Below are 18,418 nucleotides of genomic sequence, written 5' to 3' on the forward strand. Positions count from 1 at the left end.
TCACCTTCCATGCATCCTCAATAATGTGGGAGGAGCAAGAACACATCCGGGTCTTTGTTGTTGTGTTCGGCTAACTGCAATCTTCTAATTAGAACAGTACTTGGGCTGCAACTGATTGAGAAACTGCCATACTATGTAAGTTAATCAGCTAATAAATACTCCTCACTGCCGAAGCAGTAATCACACAGCGGCTCCTCCGTTGTTATTGAGTTCAGTTTACGTTAGCGTGTGGGAAAAACATGCATTTATGTCTTTTTATGTAGTGTATGTAAATTTCTGGTTTCAACTGTATGTATTTAAAATAAATAACTGTATGACATAGTATGATATAAAACAATATAACAATATAATATACACTGCCTGGTTAAAACAAAGGTCACCATCAGGATTTAACTAAGAAAATAAGTAAGAGCATGACATTGAATAATTACTGCATGGATGATTTTTTTAGCTGACAAGTTATTTAACCCAAACTGATGCAGTAAGTAGCTCCTCATCTGTTAAACATCTATGTGGAAAGACACATTCTATGTTTGTGGAAAAGAGAGGCTCAGGGAGCATGAAACATTAATATTATTCAGACCTGAACCTCACTGAGAATTTTTGGGATGTGCTAGAGAAGGCTTTATGCAGTGCTCCAAATCTTCTATTATCAATATAAGATGCTGGGGAAAAAATCATGCAATCTGGACAGAAATAAATGTTGTGACATTGCAAAAGCTTGTGGAAATTATCCCACAGTAAAGTGTAGTACACTACAGAGCAGCATAGTATAGTTTAGAATAATACAATGTAGTGTAGTTTGTGTGGAATATTTAGTACAGCAGTGTATTTTTGTAAGTGCAGTGTATTTTAGTCTTCTGAAATATAGTGCAAGTATAAATTATTGCATAGTGTTAACAGGGTGTGAATCTGCCCTCTAGTGTTTAGACTCTTGAGCACTGTGAGAAAGGAAATGAAAAAATAATGAAACCATAAAAATGGTTTAGAAATGTGTTCGTTTATTTTGTGCTAATCTTTTACAACCACATGTCACACTCAAATTCAAGTTTCACTTCTTTACAAACACACACACACACACACACACACACACACACATACACAGACAAAATCAATAAGAGCTTCAGTCTCTTAAATGTAAATAAGACTGCATTAATATACAGACGTGAGGATGTTCAGGGGGATGAATATTTTAAAAAGTGCTGCAGTGTCTGATTTTAATCACCACACTTCAGTTCTAGACTAAGTTTATTTTAGTGCAAACACTTCAATACTCTCACTCTCAGCTCAGTAATATTACAGTAGTAATGTAACAAACATTTTCATTGTGTATGACAGTGTTGTGCTGTACAAATATGACTGATGGATACAGATGTTCAGGCTTTATCTCCTCTATAAAATTATTATACTACAGGCATATTTTTCTCTATAACATTCGTTGTTCATATAGAATTGCTGACTCTGCACTAAATTCCCAGTCACTGATAACTGTTCAAAAGTTTGGAATCACAGATTTAGTATAAACAATAAATTATAAGATAAAATTACTTTATGATCCTGCTGATGATGCAATTTTGCAGGTATATAATTATAGTATACAGTTTTTAATAGAAACTGTTGGCTAAAAAAAATAGCAATACTGATGTAAAATATCTAATAATAACACCCAAAATATCTTTATTTGCAAAAAAGTTTACTAAGGGAACTGATTACAGACTTATGGGCAGAAAAGTATACATCTGTAGTGTAAATACAGTACAGTATGTACACTAAAGCATATATTTGTTGTAAATATATACACTAAACTATATATCAATATTGTATATACTGTAAACTATATACAGTAAGGTATATCTGTAGTATATAACAATAAGAATGAATCTGTTCCAGTAATATCAAGTAAATGTAGGTGATGGATGAAGTGTCTCAGAGTACATCTGGTTTTTCATCTTCTCCTCGAGTTTTATCCACCCCCTCCAGAGCCACTGATTCACTCGCTACCTGCTTCTGAAAACTCCGCCCTTTCTGTCCCCTGAAACACAAAACCATGCCAACATAACCAGTGAGTGAAAGCACAAGGTGTCAAGTGTTCATAATACTATTAAAGTGGCCAGTGCTTACCATTTCTCCTCCACATCCTCAACAGTGTCCGGCAGGGGAACATCGAGGGTTTCTGGGAGCAGGAAGGCAATGATTCCTGCCACCACCGCAGATCCTCCGTACACTATGCTGGGGAAAGCTGGGAAGAGTTCATCCAGAATGAGGACAGCTGGAGCAGCCATGGAGCCCACTCGAGCCATCATTGAGGCAAAGCCCATCCCAGTCTGCCTGCACACACACACACACACACACACACACACACACACACAGTAAAAACACCAGTACACATCTCAGAAATGTGGTGGAGAACCACGTTTTGTTCATTCCCACTCCAGGATGAAATGCTGCTACTGCACTACGGAACTTTGGTGAAGCACAACGGCTCCTCTCTCTAGATCTGCCTAACACTGTTCCTCAAGCGGCTCAGTCATTTGCTAAGGTATTGTAAGGTGGTTTCTAAAGTGTTGCTATGGTATAGGTCTTGGTTGCTAAGGTAATGCAAAGGCTTTGCTTGGTGATTGTTAGGTGGTTAATATTGTTATTAGCCTCCAGCAGACTGGACTTTTACCAAGCTCACCTCCAGAAACACACCCAAACACTGTCTTTATTCAACCCACCTCTCTAATCTCATCCAGATCTTCACCCCTGGCCTAGTTTTGGATAACCTGTTAGCCCCATCTCTGAACTTTGGATTGTTTTTATTATCTTTAAAGTATGTGTGTGTGCGTGTGTGGGTGGGTGGGTGATCAGGTGATCAGGGTCAGTACAGTACTGATCAGGGTGAGTACAGTATTGATCAGGGTCAGTACAGTACTGATCAGGGTGAGTACAGTACTGATCAGGGTCAGTACAGTACTGATCAGGGTCAGTACAGTACTGATCAGGGTCAGTACAGTACTGATCAGGGTCAGTACAGTTCTGATCAGGGTGAGTACAGTATTGATCAGGGTCAGTACAGTATTGATCAGGGTCAGTACAGTATTGATCAGGGTCAGTACAGTACTGATCAGGGTCAGTACAGTATTGATCAGGGTCAGTACAGTATTGATCAGGGTCAGTAAATTATTGATCAGGGTCAGTAAATTATTGATCAGGGTTAGTACAGTACTGATCAGGGTCAGTATAGTATTGATCAGGGTCAGTACAGTACTGATCAGGGTGAGTACAGTATTGATCAGGGTCAGTACAGTACTGATCAGGGTGAGTACAGTATTGATCAGGGTCAGTACAGTATTGATCAGGGTCAGTACAGTACTGATCAGGGTCAGTACAGTATTGATCAGGGTGAGTACAGTATTGATCAGGGTCAGTACAGTACTGATCAGGGTGAGTACAGTATTGATCAGGGTCAGTACAGTATTGATCAGGGTTAGTACTGTATTGATCAGGGTGAGTACAGTATTGATCAGGGTGAGTACAGTATTGATCAGGGTGAGTACATTATTGATCAGGGTGAGTACAGTATTGATCAGGGTCAGTACATTATTGATCAGGGTCAGTTTAGTACTGATTAGTCTCAGAGTGAGACTGACCTGATGACGGTGGGGTACAGTTCTCCAGTGTACAGGTAAACACAAGTAAATGAGGAAGAGGTGAAACCCTTTCCCAGCACAGCCAGTGTTGTCCGTACCATCTGCATATCTGTTCAAAGAAACATTACTAAGATTACTACACTGTAAATTTTCTGTGTTTTATACAGAACAAAGTACATTTCTAAAGTTCCCTTGGAGATCAAATTACTATACTATAATATATTATTATAATAATAATATTTTAATAAAATAATTACTTTAATAATTTAATAAGCAATTTAAACATATATAAGTATTAAATTAAAGTACTATATTTATATATATTGAATTTATTCTCAATCTACCCAAATTCTTTAAATCTATATTTTTACATATCTTTCTACCTATTGATCTATGGCATACTGCTCTTATTGCCCTCCACCCAAAGCAAACAGTTCGCCTTTGTCCCATGTCCAATTTTCTCACAGAAAACTATCATTTACAGCCTTTATTTATCTCTAATATGTTAAAATCTGTTTAGTTGCCAAGCCTTAAAGAGATCATTAACAGTCTGCAGACATCCTACACACACTTTATTTAGAATAAATTAATCTTTTTTTAAATTATTATTAGTAGTATTTTTATTTAACACTGTTTTCTCTCCAACTTAAAAGGCCAATTATCTAATGCCCATTTATATGAATTCCCAACATCAATGCAATGCTCCTTACCCTGAATGTAAGGACAAGTGCATGCTTTATTCCATACTTTTTTCCAGCTGCCACCAATGCATTTCATTAGGCAGCCAACATGCTTGGAGGAAAGAACCAGATCGCCATCTCTAAAACATTAGACAATCAAAACCTGTGCCAGCCAGGATAACAACGTGAGTGATGATGGGAGACAGAACGGTCTAACCAAGTCAAAAGGAGTGTGGACTATTGTATTCTCTCAGGGTGCTTTCACACCTGCCTCGTTTGGTCCGGACTTTCGGACTTTTCAGTTTGGTCCGAACCAAAGTAGCAGGTGTGTAACGGGCCGCGAACCACGGTTCTTCTGAACCACGGTCCGGTTCGCCTGCAGTGTGAAAGCGCTTTTCTGGATGGTTCGAACAGCAACGGCAGCAGAAGAAGAAGAAAAAAATAACTACTACTGACTGCAGCCTGCGGGAAGGCGGAGTTGGACGTCCAGCGCGTCCAGTCCCACCCACTTTGTCCACGCCACGCATTGTCAGTCTCGCAATCTTGTAGTGTATACACAGTATTTAAGCCGAACGACGGGGCACATTATATTTAAAGTCCGCTAACTGCCCTGTACATTGTTTACTTCCGTTCAGAGGCGGAGCTAAGACATGATGCTGACAAATTGGGCGGGACTGGACGGCATGACGCTAACAAAGTCGGCGGAGCTGGACGCACCGGACGTCCAACTCCCCCATCTGCAGGCTGCAGTCAGAACCCTCTCAAAATAACCGGAAAAGCAGGAAAAATAAGCCGTGGATACAGTTGCTCAGGACAAGCACGTTCATTTGGCGAATTTGAACTAACATAGAGTACTGTGCCTAAGTTGCTGCTGCTGCTGGTATAAAAACCACAATAGCAGCACTACTAAGGAGATTAAATTAATCAGTTCATTAATTGTATCCTTATTCACCGAATGAACCACCCGCTGAATTGTCAACACGCCAACATCAGACGCATGTCCTTCTAAAACCAATCAGCGTCAAGTTAAGGAAAACGCATCGATACGGAAGTGATGATGAAAGGATGTAGGAGTATCACACAAAGGTCTTTGGTGCGCTCACTAAACTGCTGTGTGAAAACTAAAATAAGCGGACCAAATATAGCATGTAGCAAACACATGAACCTTGGTTCGGACCACGGCCCGGACTTTTCAGGCGTGAAAGCACCCTCAGACTCCGGCAGCTGATAGTAAAGTAGCATAATCTGGGATTCAAACCAGCAATCCTTAAATCCCCCTTTAGATCTGTTTTTAGTCTGCCTAATTCATGATTCTCACCTTTTGGGACAAATATGTTGGCAAAGATGACGGCCCCCGAGGCGAGGAGACAGGAGGCCTGGGTCATCCGCCGGCCAAAGAAGCTGAGCATGCCCAGAGCCACCAGTTTTGCGGGGAAATCCACAGCACCAAAAATTATCTGCATAACATAAATATTCACCCCGAACTTCTGCAGGTCCATGGCCAGACCGTAATATGCAAAACTGGTGGAGAACCTGTTGGAGAGGTTCAAAATATAAATAAGTATTACATAGACTAATATATAGAACACTATTTGTGCACATGCATATCTATAACTTCACACTGGAGTTAAATGGCTAATGTAGCTAACAGTTTTTGTATATTATATCCCACTTATTAGCACTGGAGCTATGGAGCTAATATTTAATATTTAACATTTAATGGAAACTTAAAAAATGAATTTGCACTGGAGCTCTGAGGCTAGGTTACCTAGCTAGGTAATGAGACACTGAAGCTTCAACCAATTTCCACTGTAGCTGTGGTGCTAATTTAGGTATCAGTTATGGTTTGTGTATATTCAATGAATTTGTACTGTAGCTAAGAGGCTAACATAGCTACTAAATAATGGATCTAAATCAATCTAATCTAATCAATTAGCACTGCAGCTAAGAGGTTAATGTAGCTTAGAGGTTAATGGAAGATCTACTAGGCTGGATTAAGGGAGTATGTGCTTTCTGACACTGCACAGAGAAGTGATAAATAGTGAGTTATATATTCCATATTGTATTCTATATGTAAAAGTTACAAAGCTCCATTTTTCAAAACTTTGGCTGTAAGACTGTAAGGGTTCCTACCAGACCGCCACAATGCACATGGAGATTTTCCTCATCACTGGAGTTCGCAGCAGGTCGTAGGCAGTGTACACTGTCTTACTGGACTCGATTTCTTTACGCATGTGGGACTGAAGAACCTGAACACAAAAAAAACCCTTTTATCATATCACTGAATTTTGCTGAAAGCACAAGAACTGGATTTCTCCACCAATCTTCAAGTGTTAAAGTAACATGTTTGTCTTTGTTTAAATATTATGATTGAAGGAAGCAGTGTGAAGACAGAACTGTTACATTTAGATGAAATGGTGCAAAAAAGAAGCCCACTATTAGCATTGCTAATACTCAGTTTGAATTGCTACAATGCCGTTAGAAATCACTGCTGAATCGCTAACATCCCTATTGCACTTTAAGGCATTTATTTTTACACACGAGAGTCTGAACCAGAGTCCACGCCAAGGTTTGTGTGATACATTTGTCCAGTGATTACAATAGTCATTGTCACGTTTCACATTTGGTCCGGTAAGTTTTAGTTTCACACTACATCCTGGCATCATCATAATAATTGGTTTGTAGAATTTTGTCAGTTCATTAAGTTGCTTTGCCAGGTGTTGTGACGAATTCTATCTTTCTGTCAAAAAAAGAGTTAAAGATTATCAGCAGACTCTTTTCATTTCTGTTAATATATAAGTGTTAATCTACAGTAAATAAATGAATTTCCAGTCAAAGGGGTGTCAGATTTTGACATCAAGTCTTTTTTATCCTCTGGTTTGTTTAAAGACTAACTTAACTTCCTGTCATTGGTCCGAACAATCTATAAAAGGGCTTTTACACTGCAGACAAAGAGAACACCTCTTTTAGACAGACCCAACAGAAGAAGTCCAGACCAAGTCCCTTAGCATCAACCCCTGTGGATTTAGCAATACTACATCATTGTTAGCCTTGCACCATCTGCTGGTCTGTCATATTGTAAGGCACAGTAGACTTAATAAACTAAATAGCTTATTCCTTATTGTTAAAATGCAGTTGATGATTCTATGCAGGATATGCCAGTTTGGCAAAACTAGCCTTGCATGTTTTTACTTGTTTATTTATTTTTATTACTAATCATCTATTTATTTTTATATTTTCTTTTTCATCAATTAGTAAAACACAGACGGAAATGTTATTTATTTTTATATCTACCTCCAGCGTGATTTTCTTGGTCATCTCTGGCCTGCCGTTGATCCGAGCGACGTGGTGCAGCTGCTTCAGTGCTTCATCTGACCGGCCATTCAGCACCAACCAGCGAGCCGACTCAGAATACCACCTAAACCCAATCAGTGATTAATTAATATACTGTATATACAGTGGTATGAAAAGGTTTGGGCACGCCTAATAATTTTCATGATTTCCCTTTATAAATCATAGGTTGTTTAGATCAGCAATTCCAGTTAAATATATCATATAGCAGATGAACAGATGATATTTAAGAGGTGAAAAGAAATTTGTAGGATTTACAGAAAGTGTGCAATAATTCTTCTTACACAATTAGGCAGGTGCATACATTTGGGCACACCAACAAAAAAAGTTTAAGCAGTGTTTAGAGTCGTTGTCTTGTTGCAGTATCCAGCCCCGGTGCAACTTCAACTTTCTCACTGATTCTTGAACATTGTTCTCAAGAATCTGCTGTCCGACTGTATCAGATTGTGATAATAACTGGAATCCATGTGACCCTCAACTTTAACATGATTTCAGGTATCTACACTGGTCACACAGCCCCACAGCATGATGGAACCACCACCAAATTTTACAGCAAGTGTTTGTGTTGGAATGTGTTCTTTTTCCACCATGCATATCACCCTCTAAATAACTAAATTTTAGTTTCATCAGTCCTCAGAACCTTATTCCAAAATAAAGCTTGCTTGTCTAAATGTACTTTAGCTTTAGCATACCTCAAGCGACTCTGTTTGTGGCATGTGCTCAGAAAGGCTTCTCCTACATTACTCTCCCATACAGCCCCTCCTTGTGTAAAGTGCGCTGAATAGTTGAACGATGCACAGTGACGCCATCTGTAGCAAGATGATGTAGGTCTTTGGAGCTAGAACTGTCCCTGTGGTCTTCCATTTCCTCACTAATTCCTCACAGTGGAAACTGACAGCTGAAATCTCTAAGAAATCTCTTTTTGTATCCTTCCTCTAAACCATGATGTCTAACAGTCTTTGTTTTCAGGTCATTTGAGAGTTGTATTTTGAGGCTCATGTTGCCACTCTTCAGAAAAGACACAAAGAGGAGAAACTTGGAATTGGCCACTTTAACTCTTTCATAATTGGATTCACCTGTGTATGTGGGTCAAGAGTCAATGAGCTTACAAAATACATTTTGTGTTCCAATAATTAGTGCTAAAGGTATTCAAATCAATAAAATGAAAAGGGTGCCTAAATTTATGCTGGTGCCTAATTTTGTTTAAATAATTATTGCACACTTTCTGTAAATCCTGTAAACTTAATTTTACTTCTCAAATATCAAATACCACTGTGTTTATCTGCTATATGATATATTTAACTGAAATTGCTGATCCAAACAACCAATGATTCATAAAGAAAAATCATGAAAATTATCAGGGGCGCCCAGACTTTTTCATACCACTGTATGGTATATATTTTTTGTTCCAGTTTATTGGACTGTATCAGATTATGTCTGAATTATTGGACAGTGTCTGACTGTATCCAAGTTTACTGGACTGTATATGACTTTGTGTATTGGTTGTGGGTAATGCTGTGTGCTGATGTAATGATAAAATGTTGGGGTTCTCACCAGCTGTAGAGAAAGAAGATGAAGAACGGTGAGCAGACAGCCACATGCAGATAACGCCAGTCCTTTAGACTGTAGGCCACACCTGCCAGGAGCACCTGACCAAAAGTGAAGAAGAAGGAGGAGATGGTGCCCACCAGTGTCCGGTTTTCAGTCGGGATCCATTCGACCTCTGCAAAGACGGGGCTTTACTGGTAAATTTATTTAAGAAAGGTAATTATAAAAGTCTGGCACGCCTGTCTTTTCTATTTATCATCATGTCCTATTAGAAAGTTTAGAAACCACCCCTTCATGCAAAAAAACAACAACACGGGACTAAAGCTGACTGTTAACGCCCAGCTGAACTTGATTTAAAACACATACAAATCAGTTTCTGTATAATGTGCCTTTTAAGTTGCAGCATAGTTGTTCAGCTAAAATATCACTGAAATTAAAAACTATTTTAGAAATTCTAAATGTATCTTTGAAACACAACATAACTGTCTGCAACTCTAGATAAACAAAATTTTCATGGAATGCCGCTTGCCATAATGAGCATAACAGGAACTAAATAAAAAGTGATTAAGGTGGAACATATGATTTGTGAGTAGTCTGAAGAAATAGAGAAAACCCTTATTGCATTCTGATAATGATCCAAAATACATGTCCACACTCACTGAGAGAGGCAGCATTTAGGATGACCCCGGAGACGGACATGCCGGTCAGAAAGCGAAAGGTGCAGTAGGCGAGGTATGACGGGGACAGCGCCGTAAAGGAGCCCAACAGGGCCAGCTGGAAATACGACCAGATCAGCAAAGCCTTCCGTCCAAACCTTCAGCCCCCCCAAAAAAACAGAGAGAGATAGGTAATAAAATATAAATTAATAAAAATAAAATAAAGAAACAATAAAAAAAAAATAATAAAAAAATAATAAATAAAAAGGAATTGTCATGAACAACATAAACAGACAAATACAATATACAGACATATACACATAAAAGTTTGTAAAAAAAAAAGTAAATTAATAGTAAATAGTAATAGTAAAAGTAATCCAGATAGAGAAACACAAACTATCATGTAGTAACTTAAAAGTGTTAAACAACAATTAGAGAGGCTTTTATCTGGGGTGCTCTTAAATGGTGTTTTTTTTTATTGACTAATCATTTCTTACAGTACTTTTTTCTTAGTTGGGTAGTTCTTTCCATAATATGAATTAAAACATTACTCAAATAGAGCTATTCACTGTATACAAACTCCAATTCAACTTTACAACTGATGCTCTTAAACACATTAAGGGACATTCAAGTAATTAATTCAAGTAAATAATTTTTCACAAGTTCAGGACAGCTGTTAACTAAAAGCCATTCAAGGTGGATTTAAAACATACCACTGAATTTAAGGTGTATCAAACCTTTCACTGTTACTGTATGTATTGTTTAAGTGTAAAAACAAAATGAAATCAGAGCTGCGTTTTGACAAGAATTTGGAAATATAATATGTATCACAATACAGGGGTTACAATTAAGTACATCTCAATACAGTATATTGTGATTTACTACAGGACATACAATGCAATTGTTTTAATCAGATTATAGTATAAAAACAGACCCCCCCGTTTTATATATTATATATATAGTGGGTGGGGTTAAACACAACACCAAATGAACTACTGCCTGACACTATTTACATGTAAACTAATAATTAAAATGGATACTGTATATGTTTGCTTTTTCTTGTAACAAACATTCAAAATAATACATTTCCCCTCACTATCTCTGACTGAACTTACAAAAGCATTGTCCCAATTTTTTTTTGGGAAATTATTGTCATCTTTTGTCATTTCCTGTCATTAGAGCTGTGTTTGTGGTGGTGTTCAGTCTGTCTCCTCAGTGAGATAACTTGGTAGCTAGCAGGTACGTAGCTAACGGTAGCTATCGGTTAACTACAGATAGAAGAACAGTTTTTTAGCCACAGAAAAAGACTGAGCTTCAGAAGAGTAAGCATCCACTGATGAACAGCTGAAGAGGTGAGATATAGTGAGTGAGTAAAATGGCTAGAATAATTAAACATTAGCTGCAGTGTAGCTCACTGGCTAACCTCAGAACCCCTGAGATTAAAAGCTCTGATTAACATTGATTGAGTGTTGCAGTATACGCACTGGTGGTTAATATATACTGCAACATAATGAATTTCTCAAAAGGTTAGCTACTGTGTTGAATACACAATAAGTGGATCTGTTAATTTAACAAAAAAATGATACAAATGATTATTTTTTTAAACTAAGATTAATTTGCCTTCGCTCATTTTCTGTGAGACAAATAAATCAGAGCCCCAGAATGCAGTAGGTCCACCAGACACAGCTGGACTTAAAAAATAAACTGTTAAAAAAAGAGAAGACTTTATAAGAATTAAATTACAATATTTAATTAGTTAATATAGTTTTGATATAAAAATGGCAAAAATAATACCCTAAATGTAAATAATCATTTTGTTGGCATTTTTAATCATTTGGATAGCACTGTACCTCTGTAAAAAGCTGTTTATACAGTAGAAACATATGTTTTATTGGGGCGTTAAAGCAGTAACACACATGAATAATTCGGAATTTAGATCAGTAACATGGTATTCTTTTTTTTAACGAAGATTAATTACACCACCAAGTTTGACCCCAACTGAAAAGCTCCAAAACGAACAACACAATGACAGAGGAGACATCCCCTGGTGTGTCCAGCTGTAACTTTCTGGAGTCAGTCTCTGGTCAGACTTACAGATAGTGAGCTTTGGGGCAGGTGAAACCTAAAGCCCATGAGGCAGATAGGACAAGTTCTAATTTAGAAATCTTTACTTTACTTTAAGTTTTTTTGTAAAGATCTCAGCTCGGTTGGTTTTATTTGACACCACTAATAAAAACATGTTTGCATTTTACATTTTTCACATTAGTCCTTTTTTTTACATTTAAATATTCACTATAAAAGTTTGCGTCTTTGGAACAAGTGTGATTAATCGCAATTAATCACAGAATATTGTCGTGATTAATCTGATTAAATTTTTTAATCACTTGACACCACTACTTTTTATATGTAAATATTAAATTATATATAGCCTTATTAAATAAATTGTTGTGAATGTACCGAACCATTTCACAAGTTTTTTTTTTTTGCCTCCTTGTCTATTGAATCAGCTCTGCATATCATATAGAAGCACTATAATTCTGTAACTACAGACTGTAGTATATCTGTTTCCCTGCATACTTTATCCTCCTGTGCTGCTGTTTCTGATCCCTGATTTAATTTTGTGAACTCGACTCCAACAAAGAATAACAATAATATGTTTCAGATTAGTAGCACACTTTTGATGCCAGATTTGTCATTTATCAGTGTTGTTTAAATTCAACCTCAGTTTTCTTTTTGGTGGACAGAAAGGTAGTTATCCTCAAAATTTGCCGTGTAAGGGTTTGGAAATGATGGACAGCAGGAGGACAGTTAGATATAAAATATAATGTAGGTTCCATCGGTACAAAAAAGTACATATTTGGTTTCGGCAATATATTGTCTCAATTGACCTGAAAAAGTGGTTCATAATGCTGGGAAATTAAATCTTCCAATGTGAGTATGGCTCTGGAAACTTAGGCCATTCGAATGTTTAAAATGTCTTGCACCGTACCTTCGTAGAAATGAGAGAGTTTTTCCAATAGTCTGATTAACTGTGTATTCACTTCTTTCTTTTAGCAATTTCCAAAATGTCCACCAACTTTTAATCTTCACTGAATTCTCTGCTAAGCTTACATTTCCTGTTTCTGGTCTCCTGTGGAGTACCTGCTTTTAGCTTTCAGGATGTGAAATAAACCCCAGCAGATATAAATACACCAGCTATTCAGAAAATGCTAATCCACCAGCTCTAGTTAATCAGAACACATACCGGGAGAATCATTAAATAGACTGTACAGAGAGTTTTCAGTGTGATTATAAAAGTGCAATATCAAAAATGACCTTATTTAGTTTAAGTTATTTTATCTTCCTTTAATCATAACTTACATATTACAAAAAATAATATCATTATCATAATTAATTGCACTGACTAGACTACAAAATATAATTAGTCACAATTTTACCCATACAAAATGCTAATATTACGACCAGTCCCACCAAATACGTGATTAATCACAATGTAGAAACTTTTCACACAATGTGACGAATCATAATGAATCACACAAAGCAAATCTCATTAAACCCAAACAACTGACCAATTTAAATGACAGAAAAATGTGATTAATTACAGTTTGCTATATACGTTACAAATATTATAACAAACAGCACAAAAAATGTATTTATCACATATAACCACACAATGACACAATGTGATTAATGATAACCATAAGTATAGAAATATTAACCAAAATAAGAGCAATTTCAATAGGAATCCCTAACTAATTAGAACTAATTTGACTAACAGGGCTTACTTGGTAAAATAAATAAATGTGATCCATTGATCCATTGGATTAATCACGACTAGTCACACAAAACAAAGTGATTAATAACCACATAGAATGATGTGATTTTTCATGACAAACCACAAATGTGATTGATCTTGACTAATCACAAAGAACAATGCCATTAGTAACGATTAATCACATTGGTCACACAGATCAATGTGATTAATAGGACTCATGATACAAAACAATCAGTCAATCAATCAACCTTTATTTTAACTCGGATGTACATTGAGGGCAGCCCTCATTTTCAATGTAGCCAAGCATTTACAGAAAAAGGGATTGACATAACAGAGAAAATGAAAGCTACATTTAATTATTGTAAAATATCAGTAAATAAAATATAAAAATAGATTAAAAAAAAAACAAATGCTAATCATGTTGATTTATAAAGTTATATGGTAGTTACGTTTACACAGTACTTGATTTTTTACTCTTTACTCACCTATCTGACAGTCCTCCAAATATAATGGCGCCCGCCAGAACTCCCCCCATGTAGATGGTTTGGCTCATCTGCTTCAGTGATCGTAGTTTACACACCAGATCCCACTGAAACACAGCATTCATCACCCTCAGCTTCAGTGTGTCCTCTAGTATATGGTTCTGAAATGTACAGGTTCTGGAAGAACCCTAAAATAACCAACCCTTTCTATCAAAGGCCTTTCTATTAAGTTCCAGACATCTAGAAGTTAGAGATATACACATGAAAAGGTGTTAGGGAACCTATAATTGTTGCGTTAATATTGATATTATTATTATTATTATTTAATATTACTATTTAGATTATTTGTATATTGTTACCCTTCTTGCACCATTTAGCAGTTTGCAGCACCCTTGCAACCATGTGGGATACCACAGCCACTATATGACAGCACCCTAGCAACAGCCTAGCCTTACCTGGGATACCATAGCAACAACCTGGGAAATATTTTGAAGCCTAAAAAGGGATTGTACAGTAAACCCCTGAAAGAACCCCTGTTCTAGGGTATTGCTGAATAGCTGCAGTGGTATCCCAGGTAAGGCTAGGGTGTTTCTTAATAGTTGCAATAATATCTCAGATAGGGCTGTTGTGTTGCTAGGTAATTGCTGTGAAATTGCTTTGGTGTCCCAAGTAAGGCTCAGGAGTTGATAAGTGGTTGCAATGGTATTCCAGATAAGGTTAGGGTTAAGCTAGATGGCTGCTATGGTGTCCAATGTAAGAGTGTTAGCAAAATGCTAGCCTTACATATGTTCCATTAAAGCCACCTAGTGACATCATTGCAAACACCTACAAACACTCGAGCCTTACCCTGGATACCAAAGCAACCACCCTTCACTCACCTAGCAACAACCAAGTCTTATCTGGGATACCATAGCTACAACCTAGCAACATCGCCTCTATTTTAGACACCCTAGCTTTCCTTGGACACCAGAGCAACCACTTAGCAATCACTTAGCAACACCCTAGCCTTACCTGGGACATCATAACAACCAACTTCATAACAGGTAGTTGGGAAACTGGGAAGCAGAACCAAAGCAAACCTTTATTTTGGCTAAATTGTTCAAAGTTTACATCAGTCAATAAGAATGTTTAATCTGGTTTAAATGTTCCCTGGATGTACATGAGAGGCTCCTGGGGGTCATCCTGAAGCCTGAGTTACATGTGAGTTCATCTGTTGGGAAGTGTAAAAAAACGAAGTGTGTATTTTTAATTTTTCATAAACTATGCACATTTTATTTGTTTAAATAGGACAGCTGCCTCGGTGGGGAGCTGCACTCATGAGACATTATTCGGACAGAAACCACAGTGGGTACAATAAAACACAGGGCTCGGGTTACAGAGCGCTGTCCTTAAATTGCCTTACTGAACTAAAAACAGCGTTCCTATAAAACAGCTTTTATAATTGAGTTAGATTGTGTTAGAGTGTCCATTTCCAAGCCCTTAGAGTGTTTTATATGGCACATTTTCTGCACTTTAGACTGTGATAAAAATACAGTTTTTACTTTTATAATTGTGTTACATTGTGATACAGTACCCATAATGCCAACAATACACAGTTGCTATCTTTAAAATAACTAATATTTTCTCGTTAGTACAGTTTCTGCTCGTTTAATTGAGTTAGATCATGAAACAGTACCAGTATTTTTACTTTATTACAGTTTCTGCTTGTTTAATTGAATTAGATTGTGATACAGTTTACATGCAGTAGAGTTTTTGCTGAGTTTGCCAAGACTGTGTTTGATAGGCATTGTTTTCATGTTTTATTAGCGTAGGTGAAAGAGTATTTATACTGTGAGAATTTGGGTCAAATCTATTTGATGACCTATTTTTAAGTATTTTAGCTGCTGGACGCAGGTATGACAGTGACGAAACATCCCTGTTTGTCTGAGCGTTGTACTCTGGCCTAAATCTGAGGGTTCAGTACACAACATGATGTAACAGTGTGCCATAAACACGACAGATACCAGCAACAAAGCCCAGCAATGCCGCCAACTAATAAAGGATATTGTGTCACTAACAGAGAGAACTGATAAAGCATCCGTTTTTTCATTCATAACATTTGGCACTTGCAAAGTGACGTACAGTAATTCTGGATATTAATGTTATTAGAACATCAATCTGGATATGGATGTTATTAATGTTTTTAGAGCTTCATTCTGGACATTGGTGTTGTTAGAACTTTAGTCTGGACATTAATGTTAGTAGAAATTCATACTGGATTAGGGGTGGGCGATATGGCCCAAAATAATATTATGATATTTCATGGTATTTTTGCGATAATGATACCCTTATATATATTTTTCAACAGTACACTACTACAACTAAATTTAAAAAAATCTATTATTGCATACAATATGATATGGAACACCCCTAACTGAGATATTTTAAAAAATACAAGAATTCTCATCAGATTGTAACAAAAGTAAATGAACCAGAATTACATGATACTAATAATGCACTCCAAATATCTTGATGTATTCTGGATTAGAATAAAATAAATAATACTGGAAAATCTAGTAGATCTATCATGGATAATATGAACAGTGTGAATTCCCCTTTCTTTAAAATATAAAAAGTAGTACCCTCATGTGATAATCAAAGGTGGCTGATATTTCAGGGTATAATATCTTTCAAAATATTAAAAAATGTGCCATGATATGGAACACCACCCTATATTCTAGATGTTATAATATTAGAATTTAATTTTGGATATTATGTCATTAGAATTTTTATTCTGAATTCATATTTTAAAATTGTCTTTCCAGATATTGTTATTAAAAAATGATACTGTATATGAAATTTAGAATTATGTTATGCTCAGTATTTTATTATTTTATTCTGTACTCTTTACATTTCTAAAAGATTTATTGTAAGCTGTGTATTGTTACTGAAATACATTTTTATATTTATATTAGCATCACTTAATATATATTAATTTTTCCATCAAAGCTTAATAGACCCACCTCAGACACTATGGTGGAGATGAACTCGGTTCTCTCGTAGGTCCAGCCATCCTGGCAGGTCTCGGTCTCTGCATCGGTAGTGTTGGACTCTGCATGGCTTGCGTTCTGGTGGAGGAGATGCCACTGGGCGGTGGTGTATCTGCTGCATCTGGACAGTTTGGATCCCTCCAGAGGGATGAATGCTGGCAGTATCTCTGCGCTGCTGGGTTCTGATAGGTTCTGAGTCTCTGCAAGGGCAGTTATGTTGGGTATTTTGCAGTAATGTCCAGGAACACCTGCAGTGAAGTTGTTGAGCAGGTTCTGGCTGGCCATCAGAAGGCTGGGTATGGACAGCAGAGCCACATGGATCCATTGAAAGCGACCAAACCCTCCAACATCATTCAGAAGGTCAGCGAAACCCATATTAGTTTCTTCTGCAGGTCCGCTGTATGGGAGTTCTGTCCGGTTCAGATTTTTCTGAGTTTCTAACGTGTGAAGAAGATCAGCACATTTCAGAACACCTCACTCCTCCTTCCGCACACGCTCTTACAACATCAGTCAACACAAATAAACCCGCTGGACCCCCGCAATCACCAACGCTGGAGGGGGTTAATCATTATAAAGTGGTCGGTCACATTCCATTCCCCACAGGAGGAACATCTGCTCTGAGTGTCCAGTTTTGAGAGTTTAGAGCGGACAGGGGTGTAAAACTGACTGGGACACTTCGTTCATCCTTTATCAGTCACTGGCGCTCCAATGGTAATCATTCCTCAGACTTTGCTCAGGAAATGCTGTAAGTCTGAAATCCCTCTCAGTGGAATGTGAGTAAAGAGCTTGTTCAGAACAAACCCTCCAACACCTAATCCCAAATCCTGCCCCAACACCAGTGGTGCTGCAGTCTATATTGGTCATGGAAGTGTACCAATATTCATCATGGACAAGAATATCATGGTATTATTGGACTTTGATTTATTTGATGTTAAACTTTTTCTGGAGCTGAAGTAGAAACTTTAGTAGAAACAAACCTTTAAGTTTTGTTGAGGATTTCTGAAATCAACAAGGGTAAAACAGTTAAACAATTAAAACATATTTAGTATTTTGTTAAACATACAGTGGTGTGCAAAAGTGTTTGCCCCCTTTCTGATTTCCTGATTTGTTGCATGTTTGTCACACTTGAATGTTTCGGAACATCAAACCAATTTAAATATTAATCAAAGACAACACAGGTAAACACAAAATGCTATTTTTAAATGAAGGTGAGAAAAGGGGAGAAAAAAAATCCAAACCTACATGGCCCTGTGTGAAAAAGTGTT

At 37.1% G+C, this 18,418-nt stretch overlaps 1 protein-coding gene across 1 annotated transcript; it reads right to left on the reverse strand.

Moving 5' to 3' along the window:
* Positions 1–981: 981 nt before the first annotated feature.
* oatx (organic anion transporter X) lies at positions 982–17,921 on the reverse strand. The gene is made up of 10 exons (XM_007236265.4): positions 17,127–17,921; positions 14,128–14,231; positions 9,871–10,025; positions 9,218–9,386; positions 7,607–7,730; positions 6,446–6,561; positions 5,631–5,845; positions 3,633–3,741; positions 2,122–2,328; positions 982–2,032 (listed from the first exon to the last, which is right to left on the reverse strand). The coding sequence occupies exons 1-10, from the start codon at positions 17,526–17,528 to the stop codon at positions 1,927–1,929; spliced, it is 1,707 nt and encodes a 568-aa protein (XP_007236327.1). The 5' UTR covers positions 17,529–17,921; the 3' UTR covers positions 982–1,926.
* Positions 17,922–18,418: the final 497 nt, after the last annotated feature.

The sequence above is a fragment of the Astyanax mexicanus genome, chromosome 17, assembly GCF_023375975.1.
Source record: "Astyanax mexicanus isolate ESR-SI-001 chromosome 17, AstMex3_surface, whole genome shotgun sequence".
Taxonomy (NCBI): Eukaryota; Metazoa; Chordata; class Actinopteri; order Characiformes; family Acestrorhamphidae; genus Astyanax; species Astyanax mexicanus.

Excerpts from the sequence above, each read along its gene's own strand:
- oatx (XM_007236265.4), bottom strand. The coding sequence starts at position 17,528 with ATGGGTTTCGCTGACCTTCTGAATGATGTTGGAGGGTTTGGTCGCTTT. Across the intron at positions 14,232-17,126 it reads TCTCCACCATAGTGTCTGAG|TGGGATCTGGTGTGTAAACT; the intron begins GTGGGTCTATTA and ends GCTGTGTTTCAG. Across the intron at positions 5,846-6,445 it reads ATGTGCATTGTGGCGGTCTG|GTTCTCCACCAGTTTTGCAT; the intron begins GTAGGAACCCTT and ends CCTCTCCAACAG.